This window comes from Amblyomma americanum, chromosome 1, assembly GCF_052857255.1.
Source record: "Amblyomma americanum isolate KBUSLIRL-KWMA chromosome 1, ASM5285725v1, whole genome shotgun sequence".
Taxonomy (NCBI): Eukaryota; Metazoa; Arthropoda; class Arachnida; order Ixodida; family Ixodidae; genus Amblyomma; species Amblyomma americanum.
In genome coordinates, this window is record NC_135497.1 from 306,437,684 (window position 1) to 306,459,079 (window position 21,396).

At 46.4% G+C, this 21,396-nt stretch overlaps 1 protein-coding gene across 2 annotated transcripts in view; it reads left to right on the forward strand.

Annotated features, from left to right (window-relative positions):
* Positions 1-21,396, forward strand: part of Wdfy2 (WD repeat and FYVE domain containing 2) — a 41,128-nt gene that overhangs the window by 17,522 nt on the left and 2,210 nt on the right. For both annotated transcript variants that reach the window (XM_077649658.1, XM_077649659.1), the window contains exons 10-12: positions 3,578-3,679; positions 8,652-8,782; positions 14,887-14,995. In XM_077649658.1, the coding sequence (XP_077505784.1) occupies positions 3,578-3,679; positions 8,652-8,782; positions 14,887-14,995 (342 nt within the window). The remainder of the gene's footprint in view (positions 1-3,577; positions 3,680-8,651; positions 8,783-14,886; positions 14,996-21,396) is intronic.

Here is a 21,396-nt window from a genome sequence, read left to right on the forward strand (position 1 = left end):
CTGCTTGGAGTTTTCCATCTAGCGGCTTGCTTCTTCCAGTTACAAGTTCCCAGTAATGCTCTGACCCGATGAGGAGGTCGATGACACCTCTTTCGTTATTGCAGGTCCTGTCAGCTGCAGCCAAAGGTCCAAGTAGTTCCTTGATCCTGTGTTCAGGAATCGGGATTCTTTGTTAACATATTATGTTTGTCTCAAGGACTTCGATCTGTTGGATCTTCTTGTTTTGCGCGGTTAGCGACACCAGCACTCTGCTAAAGTCTCGCTCTGATTAGTGTCCACCAAACACGCCAACCCTCAACGTTTCTCTTCCAAGAACTCGACGCCTGAGTTTTTCTGATGCTCACTTCGTAATGAATGAACGTTGGCTACCACCGTCAAAGAGAGCATTTAAGTATACCGCTTTCGTTTCACCGGCACACTACGCCGTTGCCGTTTGTAGCAGTACTACTCGTTTCCAAGTTTCTTTCACTGTAGATTGCAAATTCACGGGGACTGTTGTCACATTGTCACATCGGTTGCATTCGCTTTGACTTTCGGATGGGTAAATTCTGGATCGCACATTATCATCGCATGCCGCCCTGCACAGTTACCGCATTTAATGCTGCTTCTGCATTCGTTAGAGCGGTGATTTGGCTTCGTACAGCGGAAGCAGCGTCTTCCCGAACGTAGCATTTTCTTCTAATGAAATGCCAGCACGGCAGGCGTTGGTTTTGTGGTTATTCTCCTTGCAAAGAACACAATGATCTGTTCTTGCTGACTGTTGTAGTACAGCTGCTGAGGATTTAAATCTCTTTTCAGTGCTGTTCTTGTAACTCCCAGTTGGGCTTAATGTCTTCAGCATTGATACCTGGTGCTCCTGGCTATTACCTTGTTGAGCAACCAGGTTCTCGCGGCTTTGCACTTCAATCCTCAAAAAGTCAATTAACTTCGAGAATAAAGACAGAGTACATTTTACAGCTGTTTCTTTTAGCTGTCTTTGCAGCGGAGATCCAGTTCGTTCCGGGCTCTGTGTTGACGTTTTCGAGGTTTCCTCCCTTGCCACGGCTCGGTGGAACTCGAGCAATATTTCTTTCGGCAGGGCGCTTGTACTACGGGGTAGAGCAGCGTGCGGTAAGTCTCCTGTTTCTGGCCCAGCGCCTCCAGGCCACGGAGGCGAGAGACGAGGGTATCGTATAACCGTCGGAGGGACCATATGTCTTCGGCGCTTCGCACAGGTTCAAGGTCCAAGAGCTTTCACATGTGCGCTTGTACGATGGCGTCTTCACCGCCCAAGCGTTTTTTTCAGCAGCAAGATGGCGTCGCCATAGCACTGCGATGTGGGCGGAAGGCCCTTGATCGTTCTTGCTGCTTCGCCAATCACAACCGATTTTAAATACCCGAACTTGTCCAAGGTCGTCAGGTGATAGTTCTTGTGAATCATTTGCTCGCAATGTTCCCCAAATTCTTGCCAGGACACATCTTTGCCGTCAAATTTTACGAGCTCTAATTTTGGAAGCATCACCTGGCAGGTCATGGTTGCCGCGCCTGCGTCGTTGCTTGGTGATGGCTCTTCTTTCAGCTGAGTCTTCCCTTGAACTTCTTCTATCTCAGCTTGGAGCTTCGCAATGTATGTAACGATCTTGTCGTCATACTTGATGGTTTCGGTATAGTCCTGCTCCGCTTCTTCCGCTGGCAGTAGCTCCCCGACAGCGGCGTTAGATTCGTTTAGACGGGTCTGCAGAGAGCTCATTCTTGCCAAGAAAACACCGAGTTCTTTTTCGTTGCCCGTGCGGCTTGTCATGCAGGAGTTAATATCCGCAATGAGTCGAGTCACCTGCGACTGGAGAGCTAATCTCTTCGCTTTGTGTCTCTCCATGTCGCTGCACTCGGTAGCACTGGGTGGTGTCTTCGGAGTAGAAATTGGCTTTTTCTTCGTTATTCGTCGCCGCCGCATCCAGGTAGTCGTCTTCGTTCGGTCTCGGGGTATATCCCGGGTTTCGGCACCAGCTTATATTTATGTCGCTTTTGCTAAAAATAGACAACTTCGTTGAACGAGTACAAACGACATCCGTTTATTTCGAGTTACATGACACGATTGCCCCTCCAAGGGGCGCTCGGTGGTTTCTCTTTCCCAGCATGCTTGGTTTGTCTTTCCTTCCAACTTGGGGCAGTCTTGTTTCGGTTTCGCAGCAGTGGTTACAAAAAAAAAAGTTAATAATCAGTGTGTTCGGATGGTAAGGGCACATGCATGGGAAGCTCTGGTTTCCCTGCTAAAGTGATTGATTGGTCTAGAGCACATGCTTTCTTGCTCCTTCAACCTGGTGCTAATAGAAACACCACAGTGAAGTACTACCGTGTAAACTCCTGCAAGGGCCACACCCGTGTATGGGCCGTAGTCTTTTTCCAGAAGGAAATATTAGAAGAAAAAAATATCCCTGTAAGCACCCAAACTTTCCACATGACCCGTGCGGGTATAGCCTTCGATGTGCATGTGCCGTGGCATCCAGATCGGCTCCGGCTGCGAGCAACGGTGCTCTTGATCGCAGAGGCGACGCATGCGCACAGGAGCTTCCAGGTTCCGCCCACGGATGGCGCCAGAGGCCGCGACTCATTATCACCATCGTCAACTTTTTCCTCCTCCGCCGGCTCCCGCTATCCATATCAGCATCAGTATCACTATCTCCAGCTTTTTGTGGCTGTCAAAGGCACGGGAGTTGTGGTTCCCTATAGATCTGGCTTTCGCTTGCTGCTGCCGAGCGTTATAGTTTCAGCAGTTTTAGCACGATGGGCAAGCACCTTTAATAGCTACACAGCTGGGAGTTTGCTGTCGAACACGGCAAGCGTGCGGCGGGAAGGAAATTTGAAGTGGGCGAGAAGTGCTTCTGACGATGGTGGAACCAAAATGATGCATTGAGGAACACAAGCTGCAAAAGCGCGCATTTTGAGGCAAGCCGTGCAAGTTTCCCAAACTGGAAGAAGAGCTGCTCAACGGTTACGCATTGACAGCGACTTCTTGTGGGAAGAGCGTGCACTAGAGCAACCAGAGAGCACAGCTAGGGTGGCTAGAACTTAAAAAGCACAGCACCAGCTCGGAGTCGGAATACACCGTGAGTGGCGATTGAACGTAGAATTAACGCCGCTAATTTCCCGATTGGTGTGTTTGTACTTTCAGAAAAATTAATTTCGAAAATAGTGTGTATGGGCCGCACCCCAAATATTCACCCTCAAATCTGGAAAAAAAGTGCGGCCCTTAACAAGTGTTTATATGGTACTTTGAGATGAGGCATCATGACAAAATTAGTGTTCAGAAAGAAAGGTACAAAATGCATGCTGTTAATTGCTTGCCACATTTTATAAGGCACTTGTGCTCATGGAAATTTTGGAACTCGGGCACAGCGTGCTTCACTGCCACCAAAACCATGTGTGAGCTTCCCAGGCTTGTGCACTACTGCAGGTGCATGTGTAGTGAATGGGGTTCAACTAGGCATCTGGCTCATCACGCCCTCGCAGCATGTAGTAGCTGCAAAGGAATCTGTTAACCTGCTTAAGCCGATGTTGTCATTTGCCGTGTCTGAATGTGTGTACTTTTTTTTCTCAGACTCCTGAGTGGGGGGAGAGCGACACGTGCCAACGGTGTTCCCGTCCGTTCTTCTGGAACATCAAAGCTATGGTGGATCAGAAAACGATCGGGATCCGACAGGTCAGCATCAAATTGGGTTACCCCTGCAACTGTTTGGGACCTATCTTTTTGTGTGCATTGCATTGCCTGTTTTTTAATATGCCATGAGGTCTGCATTATTGTGATGTTGACGAGACATTGAGGACAACTCCATTGTGTTCTTGTCCTAAAAAAAAATATGGTGGTTGTGCTGTTCACGACTGTTGGCATTTGTTCAGCAGTAGGTGCACCATGGAACAGGAAAAGGCGAGTAGTGCAGTCTACCAGCAACCAAATTTAATGCTGTTTTCAGTCAAGGAATGCAGGCTGCAGGAATGTTTATTGATTGCATCATGTTGGCAGTACTGTGTACATACTATGTTTCATGCATTAGGTGCAATGCTGTGAAAGATGTGGAAGTAGTCCGCGTGAAAAAATAAAAGGAGGCTTGTTACTCCGCGCTTGTTTTGGGGCCAAGTGGTCTGAAACATTTTTAGCATACCGGAGACGTACTGCCGGAGACTTGTGCTGGTTCACCAGATGCCTCCTGCGCACACGCAGTGGCGCCACTTTGCACACATGTCACTGCACGTGCACGGGAGGCGTCCGGCAAACTGGTGGTACGTCTCCAGTATGCTAAAAACATTGAATCCTTCAGGCAGAGCATATACTATTTTTTGCTCATCACAAGGAATGCACTGCATTTTGGTAATTGATGTAGGCTTCTCAAGCAGGAGCGTCAGCTTTGACAGTGTTGCACGTGATGTATGATACAGAGTATAGATCCTGCTCAAGATTATAACAGACGTCTTTGTTAAGCAAGAACTGTGGACTGCATTTTTGTGTGGTGCTTCCGAGAGCTGGAGGTAGAATTGATCAACTGTGGTGCCACTAAGCATCAGTTTGTTTTGTAAGTCGCCACGGTGGCTCAGTGGTTATGGTGCTCGGCTGCTGACACGAAAGACGTTGGTTAGATCCCGGCCGCGGCGATGGAAGCACTAGAGGCCCGTGTGCTGTGTGATGTTGGTGCACGTCAAGGAGAGATGCGGGTCTTGAAATGAACATTTTGATTAATAAAGATATTGTAATGAAATTAAGTGTGTATGTATTTCTTAATAATACATAAAATAATTAGTTTCAGTATACCTCAATTAGTTTCTTATTATAGGAAAATAACTTAACCTAATTAGTTAAATTCTTATGGGTCGTGAAGACAGTTTCCACATTTCTGCCGTCTGAAGCTCTGGTAATTATACTGTTGTTGAAATATAACGTCATATAAAAATGTTGCTTTTTGTACAAGCACCATTATTATGAAGTAATTAGGTGACATTAAGTTTCATAAAATTTGTAATGTTTGACCTTTCTGAGTTCAGCTGTGTAAGATGAATTGAAATTGCACCATAAAGACATAATAGAAACTTTTGTGTGGCTAGTCGTGTTGGCAAAAAACACAAAGCTGAGAAAATCGCATGTGAAGTGCGCGTGCCAGCCATTCGGAGGTTATTGCAGAGGCCTAAAAAAAAACAGCGGAATGCGTATGTTCCAAAAATAATTCGCAGTAGTGCGTAATACCAGGTAGTGGGGAAGGGGTCCAGCTTTCAAACAAAACCAAGATGGCGGCCATCATGGATGCGGCATGGGAAGCGACGGGTGCAAGTCCTGCTGCATTTCGCTCCGAAATCGCCATTTCCGTGCTTCGTAGGCGCGAAGTATATTTTCATAGTTGAAGGTCAAATTTAGACCTTGAAACTGTTTAGGTAGGAACTTTAGAGAGTATAAATCCCGAATATGCCATTTTTGCAAAACGAAATTTTCTCATTTTTGATCGTTTCAAGACTTGCATCTCCCCTTAAGGCAGTCGAAATTATCCGGAGCTCACCACTATGGCATTCCCCTTAGCCTGAGTCGCTTTGAGATGTTTTGCTCCATAAAACCAGTCAGTTTCCTTTGTTTCATTTTCATGTAATCTTTCTTGTGTAATAAACCTGCCTTAGTGGTTGCAATACAAAACTTTCCTCAATATTCAGGTTCATAATCATTTCGTTTCTCTCATGTAGCTCTGTAAGCCTCCAAGGTTTGCTTTAAAAATCACTGCAGTATAGTTGTGAAAAAGGCCTGTGGTGGTGATATTAGTCTTAATTTTTGCTGTTTTCTAACTGATGTTTTTTTATTCTGAGAATATCCGCTTTGTCATAGATAGCGGTGGTTCGTTGATCTAGGCCAACATCGCTGTGTGCTTGAGTGCCTTGTGGGCGACAGCACATTGTACAGTGGCAGTTTCCAGTGTAAATATAGTATGCGCCATCCCTTACTTGGAGATGTTAAGCAAGCTGTATGTCTTTTGCAGTTTCTAAAAGTCATGCTTTTGCACCTGTGCTGTTGTAGGTATACATTTTCCTATCTTTTGCATTCAGTGCCTGGTAGCTTGTACGAAGTGAGAGACCAGATTTTCAATACTGAGGGTTGAGTCATAGGGAATATCGAAGAAAAATTCTCCCGCCCAAACCACTGCCTTGTTCATGCTCAAATATTGCACAGAGGTGGCATTTAGTGGCGATTTTTGTTTTATACTACGTTTTGGTTGACTCTCTGGCCTTGTGCCTTATGGCAGGTGTTCGAATTAAAAAAAAACTCCTGAATAGGTGAGAATTCATCGAAAGTCCGCATCGTATGTGGCGATGCCGGACCAAAAAACCTAGTGCCGCAACAGCTGTACCGGCAGTGCCATCTCTTGACCCTGAAACCTTGGGGAGTGCTTTTCGTTTTGTGTCTCATGTTTGTCTGCTTTCGTCATTCTCCCGCTGATGAGCTGGTGCTTCAAGTACAGCTGTTGCGAAATAGTCTTTTTTTTTTTGTTGGCCTGGCATCGTCACATACGATGTGGACTTTCGATCAGTTCTCACCATTTCGGGCAAGTACCCCATCCAAGCATTGCATAAAACTTAACTTACCACCAGTTGCCACCTCTGTGCGAAAATTTAGCAGGAACAAGTGAGTGATTACAGAATTAATTTTTTCAAAATTTTCTCTGAACGACGCAGCACTCAGTACTGCAAAGTATTTTCTATGTATGTGCTGTTACTGGTACTAATGTTAACATGATTTTTGAAGCTTTCTTTCGAGGAATTTTTTTTTTGCATCTGTTATCGTTCACTGAAGTGACTGGCCAGTAGCTATGGTAGTTGGTACACCGCAGCATGAGCTAGTAGTTGTCTTTAGCAATACATGGAGAGCATAAATTTTCAGTGGGAAATCATTTTATTATATTTTCCTAGAGACATTGCAAACTACCTGTGTTTACCAAAATTTAGCACAATCATAATGCGAGGGTTACTTTGCCATTTCAGAATAGACTAAAATAAATGAGTCGTTAATAATAATATTCACTGATCTATAGTGCGACGAGTGATTTTTGCTTTCATTAGGAAAATGACTCATTACATTTGAGTAAATACCAACTGTGTGAAGGATGGCCATTCTGTCATGCTTGTGTTCCAAGACGAGACTTGATCAGAGTAATGTAATTCTTTTGCTCTCATGCAGACAATTTTCTTGTACTGGTGATGGAGTCATGCTACAGATGAAAACATTGTAACACACAGAATTGCAGTGAAGTTTCTGTGACATTGTATACAGTGACAGTGCCTGTTCCCAGTGCCATTTGTTACATGTCCACTTAGCTTGATTGAAGAGCAGTTTTCTGATTTGTTCGCAAGCAACTTCGTTGAGAATGTGTAGTTTTCGTGTGCATCAGTGACCATTTCACTGTCTTCAGGCTGTTTATAGTGTTAGACATTTTGAACAGTTCTTCACTTTGCCTTTTTCACAATACATAGTGCCCTCTGGGGAGTGCTCGAAAATTTTTGTGCTACCCAGAAAACTGGTTGAAAACAAACATGCTGATGACACAGGTGTGATTTGCTTCCATGAGTCATCAACTATGCATGTGAAGTGGGAGGTGGGTGCTTGCAGCTGCTGCTATCTTTCGCTTTGTGCTGGCAAGAGGGCAAGCAATACATTGCCAGCACAAATTGTGCATATGTAGTAGAAGCTGATGGTTTGTTTTCAACCACTGGAGCTCGAAAGAGGGCAGACTAGGAGAGGCATGCATGTGGAGAAAGTCGTGTGAGAAAGGCTATTTGAATAAGCTTTTGTTTTTTGTTTCAAGGGTAAAAGCTTGGAAGATTCACAAACATGGGCTGCGGGTTTGTCTTAAGCCGCATCCCATCTTTTTTCTTTTCTTTGCAGTGTGTTGCTATGCCAATCAGCCCCTTTAATCATTGCCCTAATCCTCTGCAAATGGCGCAAGTTAAACTAGAGTTTTAGCTGGTTTGTTCAGTGCTATAAATGTGTTTCGTAAGACTGTCCCTGCCAGAAGTGCCCACCCATAAAGTCTGGGATGGTTGATGTGGGCAATCTGTATTTGCAAAAGGTTGTGCCATTTTCTGCGGGCAGTGTGGCTTGTCATACTGATGTTCCTGTCACAGGTCACTTTAAATTTGGCTGCTATTATCCTGAAGTGGTTCGTTGCGCTTTTTTGTGCTGCTGGAGCTTATTGTGTTCACTACTGTTAGTTAGGATGCACCATTGCTTTCGTGCAGTAGTCTCTGAAAAGTGCCAAGCTAGTGCATTGTCCACATTCACTGCCTTCTCTCATTGTGCCCTTCTTATGGTTGAGTTGAAAAGAAATCGCGCATTCTGCTTTGAACCTGCAGGTAGGAGTAGCAAATACTACTTACCACTGCTGCACTGTTTCCTCTTGTACACTTGCCACTGGCATGTAAACAGAGTACAAAGGAAGGTAGACATGCTTCGTTTTATCGGCATGGCATCAAGTTGTTTATTCTGAAGGACAATGTGCCATTTGTGCTTTATGTAGAAGCCGACACATCTAGGTAAAGCTGCATGGAGAAAGGATTTGGCATACCTTGCTCTCTTCAACTTTCGTGTGATAAAACTGCTTTATTGACACACACCACTCACAAAATTGCTTTTTTTTTTCTCTTGCTAGCACCACTGTCGCAAATGTGGCAAGGCAGTCTGTGACAAGTGCAGCTCCAACCGGAGCTGTATTCCTATAATGGGCTACGAGTTTGATGTCCGTGTCTGTGACGAGTGCCATGTGGTAATCACAGATGACGAGTGAGTTCCCTTCGTCTTGTGTTGTCTTGTAACTACTTCTCACACTTACTTCGACTGTAGAATCAATGAAGTAATTTGTACAGTGAACACTGCACAGGATTTGCTATTTCAGAGCACTTCGTCAGTCTATGATAATGCTGTAGTGGAAATTTTTAATGTCCTTTTCATTCTTGCTGCAGTGGTTTCTGGTTAATTGGTGATTAAGTTGTCAGTTGAAATCGTTGCCAACCTAGCGCAGGAAGAGGTTTCCCTTGGCTGGGTATGAAACCAGGTTGCATTCATCCGAGATCAGTTTGAAGGCCCACTCAGTTGCATCACAGGTTTACTAGTGCAAACATAGCAGCATTACACAGATGCCAAAATATAGGTACAAAATTCACTTGCCAAGATTATGTGCTTGAAGGTACTTGGTGGGACAGCATGGAGGCAGTAACTGAAGTCTGCTAGCTGCAGTAGTAAATACATGATCATGGCTGGAGTAATAAGCTTCTCCAGAGCACTGACGGCAGAAGTCTGTGAGAATCTTATTAATGGTATTATGTGGCTGAGTGGGCCTGCAACTGGTTATGAGAGTTAGACAGGTGGTGCAACATATGTCTTGTGATAATTCCTCTGCCATTTTTCTGGTGCAAAGTTTACATCTTGATTGTGGTTCATGATCCACACCACTATAATGTCAAAATGATGTGTAGTGTACATTTGCTAGGGTGCAGCTGTCTAATAAGATAGAAAAATAAATGCTAAGCCCCTGCCTGTGCTAGTGCAGTGCAAAGTGACATAAGTATTGACGAAGATCTTTATTTCGTAGCTGGAATGCCAACCGTGTACATCAGTGACTTTCTTAAGAGTGTGCTGCACTGTTCTCATAGAAGAATCTGCCAAACCTTCACAAACACATGTTCACATCAGAAGTCTCAGACTAAAACTAGCTTCCTTAGACTTCAGCATTCCATGTTCAACACTGCATTACATTTTAGAACTGGACAGTTTTGTGAGGGATTACTAGGGATGTGCAAATATTTAAATATTCAAATATGAATCGAATACAAATATGGGGGAAAAAACAACTTCGAATATCAAATTGAATATCAAATATCTGCTCAATATTAAAAATTGTTTTCAGGGAAAGATAAAGAGGCAAACGTTGTTGTCCTTATTTTCTCATAAGTGTATGGTCTTTGCTACTGAAATTAAACAAAACTAGACCAACTCAGGACCATAAAAAATAAAGGCATGTACAGAAATTTGCACTGCTTGATTAGACAGCATAACAGTATGCAACCTGTAATGTGGTCATGCAAACTAAGTGAGCAGATGAAATCCTTGAATTGACATGACTGGCAGCTAAAAATATGTTGGGCAGTAAAACCTCATAAATTGGGACCTTGGAAGAGACCAGAAGAAATGCCGGAATTATCTGAAGGTTGAGTTATTGAAGCCCCCATCCCTGCAGAATAAAAACTTCAAAAAAAAATGTGAAAATGCACTGAACAGAGGCTTCACCGCACAAATGGCGAACAGCTTGTGACGAGCGCGCAGTTTTGGCATGCTGGAAGAACACATAAGTGAGGGCAACGCACATTGGCGTCTGAACGGCGAGACTACTTCCAAAAAGAAAACTACCGTATTTACGCGCATAATTTGCGCACTTTTTATTCAGAAATTAGGGTGCGCAAATTACGCGGGGATTTCGTGAGCGCGACTTAAAAAACTCCACAAAGGTCATAACGTACAAAATAGGTATAGTGTATGTTCCTGCGTATACGTCAGCACCCGGACCCGCACCCCACGTTGGCCGCCCCCCCCCCCCCCCGAAAAAAAGTTCTCTAAATGAAAGGCCCCCCCCCCCTTGTGGGATGGCATGAAGGTGCATGCACGAAGCTGAATAAGACACTAAAACAGCGTCATCGCTTGTGGCCCAGCCAATTGTTCAGTAGTTCCGGATTCCGTAAGTTTGCTTCGCAACTTCGTCCGGGAAAGCAACCGCGAATCAATAAATCATCACACCGCACAATTCTTTAACAGTACGGCACAAGCGTCGACCAAACTGCTTGTCGGCGCCTTATCACGGCGCGGAGCTGAGAAGCCAGCAAGAATAGCCACGTGCGCACAAGTTTTCCGACACAACGATTGTCGTCTATGGGCAAACTTGTGCGCACGCTTTTATTCTCGCTGGCTTCGCCGCTCTGCGCCGTGATAAGGCGCTGACAAGCAGTATGAAACTTGCCATATAGTTGTGATATCCCATTGCAAGACACTACCGAACAACCAAATACAAGCTGTCAGAGCCACCAAGAAAAGCGTAGCCGGCAGTCGAGTCGCATGCATCAGCCAAACAAACAGCGTTGTTGGCTCTTCTATCAGCTGCCGATCCTCCTCGGAAGCTCTGCTGGCCGTTCCAAATGGTGATGCCGCTGGTGCCGCCGCGATCGTAACGGCGGCCTCTGACACCACCATGAACGCCCAGTGCACAAAAGATTCAAAAAGCCTTCCGAACAAACACGCGGAATAGCCGAATGCCACTGGGTAGAGCCATAGGGTAGAGCCCGCGTGCATGATGGTGGTCTAGCGCAGCGCGGTGCGTAAAATATGCGAGTAAAAAATGTTTTTTTGTAAACCCGGGTGATAATTTAAGGGTGCGCAAATTATGCGCGTAAATACGGTATACAACCAGTGACGTGCTGGTCGGTGTTTGAAAGCAGCGCATAGCTGGATTTCGATGGTTGGCGAATGCGTGGCCAGTAGCCGCTGCCACCTAGTGCCAGGAGCCCTCCTCTCGTCGCCATGCCTTCCATTACTTGCACGTCATATGTGCACGAGCTACTATGCGCCATGCACATTTGACCTGAACGACATGGCGGAGCTCACACTAGGAAGAGTTTTGAAGGCGAGAGGATGAGTGCCGTAGGTGTGGTCGTTTGGTATGAAAAACATTAGGGAAGGATAAAGCAAGAAACCGCGCACTTTCGCATTGCGATTCTTTAAAGTTGGTGGTTGTTCTTATCATGCGTGATATGTGGGAAAGCCCACTTGCGGAATTTCGAGTGAGGTTCAAACCTATCGGCGACCGATCCACGCAATAAATGACTGAGAAGAAAGTGAAGAGGACACCTTTGTACTGTCTTCCCACCTCTTTAAATTCGACCTTCGGATAATTGGTGCAAATATTGTGGTTGTGCCATGGTCAGATTTCTGACAGTCGGCGAGGTGTCGATCACTACCGAATTTTCGGAAACTCTCAAATATCCATTTCTCGAATTGAATATGGACTAAACAATAGTCATATTCGTATTCGAGATTCTGAATATTCGCACACCCATAGTGATTATTCCCACATAGTAGCTTGTGGCAAGCTCAGAAAAAATGTCTTTTAACCACTTTATGTATAGATGAATCCCTTTGGTAATTGCCAGTAGTACGGGCTACCTTTTAACCTCTGGAGGTATGTAGGATATTTGTTGTGATCTATAAATAAACTTTCATTGGTGTGGTTTCTCAAAGCATTTGCACTCTGGGGCCGTATTCCGAGTTTGTGTCATAATAAAAAGCGTCATAATCTGCCGCAGCGGCCACACCTGATTGGTCAAAAAACCGGAAGTGGATGTCTGTCCGGTTGCGACTGTGAGCGGCGGCAGGATGTCACTGCGTTGCGGTTGCCACAGCGAAACGTCCAGCTGCGCTTTTGCTCTTAGCTGAGAAAAAGAATGCGACCAATGCGACAGAAGAAACATTGAGCCACAAGTTTGGTTGCACATCGGATTCCACTGTAAAGGAGTAATATCAAAGCTGCTTTATTTACCCAATTGACTTCAGCAAATACAAACAATATAGTTCAGGCACTCTTTTCTGCACGGTAAAGGCCGGAGGTGTACTTAAAGAAGAAAATATTGTACGCAACCACGCATGGCTTTTCAGTGACAGAAGGCGGCATCTACAGCCGTCGATCGCCAATAGTAAATAAAAGGCAACTAGCTTGTTTGCACAACATGGCGTTTTACATTTATCTTGAGGAAAAGGGAACGGAGAGGAAAATTTCTAACATGCACCCACTTGTTGCACGAAGCGCGGCACAATGCGTGCTTCGTGCCGGCTGAACCAAGACCCCGTGACGACTTTCCGTCTGCAACATCGCTGAATGTAAATTGGTGCTATGATCGGACAGTTGTGCAGACGGTAATTTGTTTTTTCATTCATTTTATGCAGGCACTGCAAATAAATAAAAGGGATGAGCTAAAAAAATCTTCTTGCTGTGTTTCTCTTGGTATATGCGTTGGGAGACTTTGCAGACGATGTTTTCATAGGTTCGCCATGGTATGAAAAGCACGCATGCCCATTGACGCCTTAAAACTAACTTGCAAGCTAACTCGCGAGCTCAGTGATGCAGAGCCACACCACCGCGGCTATCGAGAACCGTATGGGACACCAAAAAACCACCTCTGGCATGTCAAACGCTTCGGTGTAGCAGCGCGTCGCTGCTGACCGACCATCCGTGTACGTGAGTGGTTTCACGCTGGCAGACATTACACACGATCATGATGCAGGACGCTTCAACAGCTAACAGAGAGCTCTAGAATAGGAAATGCACATTTGCGCGCAGTAAACGCAAGTATTTTGCGGGTGATTCTGCTTTATGTTACATCATTCAACGTACGCTGACGAGATCACTCGGTGATAGTGGCGCCATTCAGTTTGAATGAAGAGAACAATTTCTGCAACAAACTGGCGCTCGTTAGGCCTAGGGGCTACCAAATCGTCCCAACGAAATAAAAAAACAGGCCAAATTTATTGTCCATCCAATTTGTTATAGGCAAGACAGACGAAGCGAAAGTCCTGTACCCAGTTTATAGTCAGTTCACGGGCCGAAAAACGCAGTAGCGTTGACGAGTTCACTTATAAGCGAGAGGCTCCACTTCAGAGTGCGCCGCCATGTTGGCTGTCGAGTATCTGCTGCATACGCTATGTGTTTGACGGCACCATCCGGTTTCTTCGACCCTTTTTGCTGCATCCGAACCACCACATCTGCTTTCCGGCATTTTGACCAATCAGGTGTGCCCGCTGTGGCAGATTATGACACTTTTTATTATGACACAAACTCTGAATGTGGACCTTGCTGAAGTTGTTTTCAGCCAGTATAGAAAATGCATGCAATCGAAAGCATTAGGATGACAGCTGGTTTGAATAAATTGTGGTTGAGAGCAGCTGGTAGTGGCATCAGTGCCTTGTGCGTCCAGCAACAGCTCCAGCCACTGTACATCCCTAGCAACTCATGTGCTTCGTTCTGTGTAGGAAAAGAGACATCTTTTGAAGGGCTGCCGCGGTGGCTCAGTGTTTATGGCCTCGGCTGCTGGCCCAAAAGACACGGGTTCGATCCCGGCCGCGGCGATCGAATTTCGATGGAGGTGAAATTCTAGAGGCCCGTGTACTGTGCGATGTCAGTGCACGTTAAATAACCCCAGGTGGTCAAAATTTTCGGAGTCCTTCACTACGGCGTTCCTCATAGCCCGAGTCGCTTTGGGACGTTAAACTCCCATAAACCAGCATCTTTTGACGGGTTACTGCATCAGGTGTTTCATGTGATCCTCTGCAGCCTTGTATTTGAAAATTTGATGCATGTGCAATGGTAAAGATAATTGGCTACCAATTTTAATGAATGAGAAGTGTTCCTGCCTCAGCAAGACTGCCTTCATATTGTGTCAGAATACCCATGTCATTAGCCTGGCTTCATTTGAACACCATCTGTAGTTGTCTGGTGACAAAGCAACATTGGGCGGTTGATAGTCAATCATTGCAGAATTTCATTTCATTTATTTTACCCTCGGGGCTTTCGCAGGGCTAGTGTTCTTGCACGGTTATTATACCTATAGTAACTCAGTCATGGGATGCATTCATTTCACCTCATAGGCTCAGAATTAACCGCAAGCTTGTGCCTTCTTTTGATCAGAAACTAAAGTGCACATTCTCTATTCTCGTAGAGCAGCAATAATTTCTGAGAACTACCTGTGGTGGCAGTTCAGTGTGTACAGATGCGTTTTTGGTTTCTGCTGTTTGTACATTAGCACAGTGTGTGTGCAGATTGTGAGGTGTGGCACCATTTTCAATTTCAGCCGAACCTCAATGGCCACATTCCACGATGCGAAGCATGCAATTGTGCACATGCATCTGGACCTGACCCGTGGCCACCTTTTAACAACGGGCACAGATAGGATCATGAAGGTAAGACGCTGACTGTACTCTCTCATTTCAGTGAGACTGTTTCCAGTTTGGTTATTCTGTGCACAAGGTCAATGTTGTAATACTCCTGTCGCACGGGCAGTTTGAATGCTCATCGAGTCAATGGACATCGAACTCGATGGGGATCAGCCAGTGGCGCACGGCGGCTTTCAGTCACCATTGAACTCGATGGACATTGACTCAATGGGGTGTTCACGAATGGCCATTGGAATCTCAAGGGCCTTTGAGAAATGCCTCGCACTCACCACGCGTTGAAAAAAACATGACATAAAAACTCAAATTTTATTTAATGACAATTTTAAACTGCCTTAGCCAGTTCATGAACAAATTTTATTCTGTAGTCAAAATGACAGCTTCGCAGAACTACAGGTGGTCAGATCATGGGTCAGATGTAAACAGACTGCCGCTGTTTTTGTTGTCCATTTCATTTCTCCCATTTTTGCTTCTTAGCGCACTTTTCGGCAACCGAGACCAAGAAGTGCACATTAAATGCTGCACTGACAGTAGCTATGAACATGACAAACATGGTCATGGTCACTGGCAGTACTGCCGGCGAAAAGTGATTGCTTCTGAAACGAAGTCCACATGTCTCTAGATTGTGCCAAACTGTAAAGTATTTTAATAGGTTTTCTGAACAAAATTTCAATTAAAAGTAGCACTTGCTCCAACATTCAGCTCGTTTTACTCTGTTTCACTTCGTATTTTTGCTCAGTGTAGCAATCTAGTACCATCTGTCAGATTGCATGGTTACTACCCGCACAGTGTTCATTGAAATTCACTGTGTGGCAGTGGTGCATGCAACTCGATGGCCCTCTAAAATTTCGATGGCCACTGACTCAATGGGCATTGAGATTGCCTGTGTGACAGGAGTATGACTCTTAATTATTGTTGCACTGAATTCAAAATGATGGGATGGAAATGGTAGTGAACTTGTGTAAGTATAGCCTGTTGGCAGACATTGGAGTTGCTTCCTTCAGTGCTATTGAGATGAAATGCAAGGACCAAGAAATTTTGAAGCAAATGGTGATCTTAGGTGCACCCGATGTTTGAAAAATAACTTGCTGTTCCGGCCATAAGTGGAAGAAAGTGTTCACCTGCACAATCTATGTACAGTCGAGCCCACATATAACGGCCCCACTTAAGACGAACTTTCGCTTATAACGAACAAGACCTGCGCGACCGTCAAAATATACATTGTTTCAATGGCACGCAATCACACGTATAACGAATGTCATTAAGCCCTGCTGATTGGTTACAGCAAACAGACTGCGTAAAGCCCCGATGCGAGATAACCTGCCTCCGACCCCTTCGTGCGCGCGGCATGTTTTCCGGAGACTCATCGCAGGCTGACTGCCCACCGCTGGCGCGACCGTCAAAATATACATTGTTTCAATGGCACGCAATCACACGTATAACGAATGTCATTAAGCCCTGCTGATTGGTTACAGCAAACAGACTACGTAAAGCCCCGATGCGAGATAACCTGCCTCCGACCCCTTTGTGCGCGCGGCATGTTTTCCGGAGACTCATCGCAGGCTGACTGCCCGCTGCTGGCGCCGCTCTCGAGCAAGCTACCCTTCCCTGCCGACGTGCCTTCCAGCATCGCCCTCTCGCCCTTCCTCGCAGCTCCACTCCCCTCTCCTCACTCTCTTGCAAATCCGCGCGTGGCCTCCGCGATCAATCGTGCGCCACCAGTGCCGCACGCCACAGAGTCCACGCTCCGTGAAGCAGGCCTTCCGTGGGAGCCAAGAGGTGGCTGCACTGACGCTCACGGACACCCCTCATTGGTCTCGCCGCTGGTGCTTTGCATCTGTATCTTTAGCTCGATTGGCTTGATTGCCACCTGTGCACGTTGCACGTCTACCCCATCACGCGCTTTTGTCACTCTTGTTGCGGTGCGGACGTTTCGATGGCTTCGTTCAAGTCTCGGGCCCTGGTTGTAATTCGGGATGGTGGATGGGAACACCGTGCCCATTTTCATTGTATTCAGCGGTAGAGATGATGAAAGTGGCCTGGGCGGAGATGACTGCTACTGGCGAGCGGAACTGCTTCCGCAAGGCCGGCTTCGTCGACACAGTGTCTGATGCCGAGCCTGATGCTTCGGAAGATGACCAGCCCGGTTGCGATTTGTGGCAGCGCGTCGTCGACTTCGACATGGGGGGTCATGACATTGGTTGGAATGATTTTATTTCTGTTGATGACGACGCCGACACCGCGGAACCGTGCACGGAGGGCATCGTTTCTGAAGTGCGGGACAAGAGTTACTCGGAGAAATCGGATGAGGATGAAACTTCGGAGCCAGCACCCATAAGCGCGCCTGTAGCAATGAGCTACATAGAGAGCCTCAGACAGCTTGTCTATGCCAAGGGCCTCGGCAATAGCATGCTTCTGCTTTAAATAAAGTGGAAACATCCCTCATCGGATCTGCGCTGCAGGAACAGACGTCCATCACGGACTTTTTCGCAAAGAAAAAATTTTGTGTTTTGACAAGCAGCTGTCTTTAAAGCTGTGGTCCACTTACTACGAACTTCGGGATATAACGAACAGACTCCGCGTGACGCTTATGTTCGTTGTAAGCGGGCTCGACTGTAGTATGGTTAACAGTATAGACATGAAATTCTTGTTTGTCACTATTCAGTGTTTTTTTTTCGAGTTGACTAGTGCAATTAAATTTCGCAGTTTTCGATCAGATGCCTATAGACCAACACCGTGCTTACAAATATAGGGGTGCTTGTGGATGCCGGAGGCGGCTGGGGGTATCGGCGGTGCCGTTGTCTGCTATGGTGTACATTTAGCTTATCACACCTTTCAAGAACTGCCATCCTTGTAGAGCTCTATAGCCTAACTACCGTATTTATTCGAATCTGCCTAACTACCGTATTTATTCGAATCTAGGCCGATAGTTTTTTTCAAATAATCATATTCCAAACTCTAGAATCGGCTTAAATTCGAGGATTTTTAAAAACGCGCCAGTTTTTCATTGAAACTGCTAAATACGGTACATAGCTAGCGCCATCTAAAAAAGTCAGTATCGCAGCCGCTACTAGCCATGCCAGTAGCCAACCATACACAAGCGAGGTCGCCATTGTGACCTGTGCCGTGTCAGCCGTATCGGTGTGCGGCGTGGTGTTATCGCGATGGCACCAAGCAGGAGATGCTACTACAGTGCCGCTTTCAGGCGAAAAGTTGTGATAGCCGCAGAGGCATCATCGAACCTTCAAGCCGGGCGGGACTTCAGCGTCGACGAGAAAAAGGTACGTCGTTGGAGGGACAACGACGGCAGCTTTTTGCGTGCGCCGCAACGAGGATGGCATTTAGCGGACCAAAAAAAGGCCGTCATCACGAAGTGGAGACAGTTTTGGCTGACTTTGTTCGTACGCAGAGAACAGCTGCCCTTCCATTGACAGCAGAAGTGCTCCAAGCGAAAGCTAGGGAACTTTAGAGGGAGCGAGGCCTAATGCCAAAGGATTTCAAAGCCAGCCCTGGGGCTTCAGAAATTCATGAAGCGCTTCGGCTGCAGCCTCCGACGTCGCGCTTCAATCATCCAGAAGCTGCCAAGCGATTTCGAAGAAAAGCTGATAGCTTTTCAGCGCTACATGCTGCGAAAGAGAGAAGTGGCAGGCTAAGACCGTGGGCAAATCGGCAACGCCGACCAGACGGCTGTGTATTTTGATATGCCAGTGGCGTACACCGTGAATGAAAAGGGTGCCAAGGAGGTGAAGGTGTACTCTGCGGGCTACGAAAAGCAGCGCACAACTGTGATGCTGTGCTGCACAGCTGATGGACATAAACTCCCTCCTAATATGATATTTAAAAGGAAGACACTGCCTGCTCGAGAAACTTTCCCAAGAAATGTCATTGTGCGGGCAAATTTGAACGGGTGGATGACGGGTGCGATGGTGGAAGAGTGGGTTAAGATTGTGTGGTGATGGCGTCCAAGAGCCTTTTTGGCAAAGAACTCGCTCCTTGTCGTCGACTCTTACCGTGGGCACTTGACCGACGTGAAGGCTGCGCTCGCCCAAGCGAACATGGACCTCGCTGTCATACCGGGTGGCATGACGGGCCAGTTGCAGCCACTTGATGTCTGCATCAACAAACCTTTCAAGGATCGTCTGCGGAAATATTACTTGGAGTGGTTGACTGACGAAGACCACATGCTAACGGCAACGGGCTGCATCAAACGTGCATCGCTATCGCTGCTGGCGGGCTGGGTAGCTGCAGCGTGGGACGACATCCCAGGTACTTTGATCGTGCGCACCTTTAAAAAGTGCAGCATATCTAATGTGCTTGACGGTACCGAAAATAGTGCACTGTTTGAAGGTGACAGTGACAAGGAACACAGCGACGAGTCTAGCAGCGACGATGACGTTGAATGAGCTCTGCACGTTCAGATTCAAATAAATGCTGTTTTCATTTTGTGAACGCTGTCCTCGCTTTTTTTGTTCGGCCTACATTTGAGGTAATCTATATTTTTTTTTGTAGGCTTCGGACTTTAGGGGGTCGGCTTAGATTTAAGTAAATACGGTAGTTTAAACCACTGTATTTATGAGCAAGTGTAGCGTATGTTAGATTGCACGAGAAGCTTGTCAGATTCGGAGAAACACCTAGCTGATTGAGCGTCTGGAGGGTATGTCCAGCATCTTAAAGGGAAGCTGAAGCACTTTTCGAAAAAAATGAGTTCTCTACGTCATTTTGTAGCTTTTAGACCGCTGAAACAGAATATCTCATTCAAAAAGAGCGGAAATAAACGCAAAAAGTTGTTTTTAGAAGAAAACGCGCCCCATAGCCTCAGGGCGCCGAGCGAACGCCGCTCTTGCCCGCGATTGGTTGGGACCGTCGTGACGTCATCCACGGGGATCTCCGACCGGCACCGACAGCGTTGCTGCGTAGCGCGTTGCTTCAGCGGGCTTTTAAGGACTACGTTTTAGAAATTATGGATAATTCAAGCAGTGTTGAACAGTTTGGACTTTCACCATGCATGTTCGAGCCATCAGCGGCTTCAGAAAACGGCGGAACCAACGATCGATGCCGCGGAGTGCGCCGGCAGCGAAAGTCAAGTCGCGACATTTTCGCGTTTTGGAAATCTCAACTGGATGGATGGGTGGATGACAGCTTTTATTTCCACCGGAAATGGAGACCCCTTACTACTCACCGCCCCCGGCACGCAGGCGTGGAGGGCGGGGGCCGGAGCCTCCGCGACTAAAGGCTAACAAAGAGATTTTGTCTCTTCGCGGCACCAGCCGCCAGGCGGATTGCCTTGTTTCTGCTGAGCGGGTTCTTCGCTGCGCAGCAGGGCTTCCCAGCTTTCTCTGCTATCAATATCTTCGTCGACTCCGGTGTAGTCAGCGCATTCCCATATTCTTTGTTTCCGGGTACTGTGGAAACGCCGGACTGTCGGAATCTGGACGAGCGCGTGCAAACCTATTCCGAAATCGTTGAGAACTACAGAATAAACAGAAAACTGGTGCCACCGCCTGATAAGAAGCTAAGCAATAGAGAAGCGACCGCATGGCGGCGCCTGCAAGCCGGAAATTTCGTTGCTCTCAGTGCTGCTCATCAAAACTAGTGTGCTGCGAGATATAGTTGCTGCTGTAGTGTATCGAGATAACGAGCAGAATTACTTGTGGCAGATATATGCGTACCGCTGATCGACAGCTTTGCCGTTCTGACTCAAGGACAAATTTGTATGAATTCTGACGCCATTGTCGATCGTCAGCCATGACCAAGCGCTCATGAATGCAAATGTTTGCTTTGCTCAAGTATGCTAGGCTTATATAGTCGTTTTTTTTTTTGTTCAGTTAGGTGCAGCTGCATGTGCTGCACGCTGATGAAAGATTAAGAGAATTGCTTGTTTTGCCATGAGGCGCAAGCAATCAGGAAAAAGCAAAAAGGCACACAGTGCGTAACGAGCTCAAAAAAGTTCAAGACTGTGTGTGTGCCTCAGTAAAGCATTGCTGGAAGTGGCCTTAACTCGGCATGGATGTGAACCAGCTGGAAAAGGCAGAGTTTACAAACAGGTAAGAAAGTAATATAACGAAAAGAGAATTATTGCAGCACATATTTTGTGCAGGCAGTTTCGGCATGCTGCGTACCACCAGATTGTCTGGTTAACGTGGAAAAGGCTGGGGGAGAGCAACCGACGGATTCTACCAAGCTGTGTGCTGAGCGCTGTTCGAAAGGAGTACCATACCAAAGGAGTACCATACCAAAACTGGTTTATATACAGGCTTCAAGCATTACAAGGAACTCTGAAACGAGAGAAAGCAAACGGCACTGGCAGAAGGTTGCGTTTATCTGTCGTTCGCCAAAGCGCGGGCCGCAGCGGAGCAAGCGCAGCCGGACGTCCTGCCGACTCTCCGTGAATGGCGTCACTTCCGCCAGTT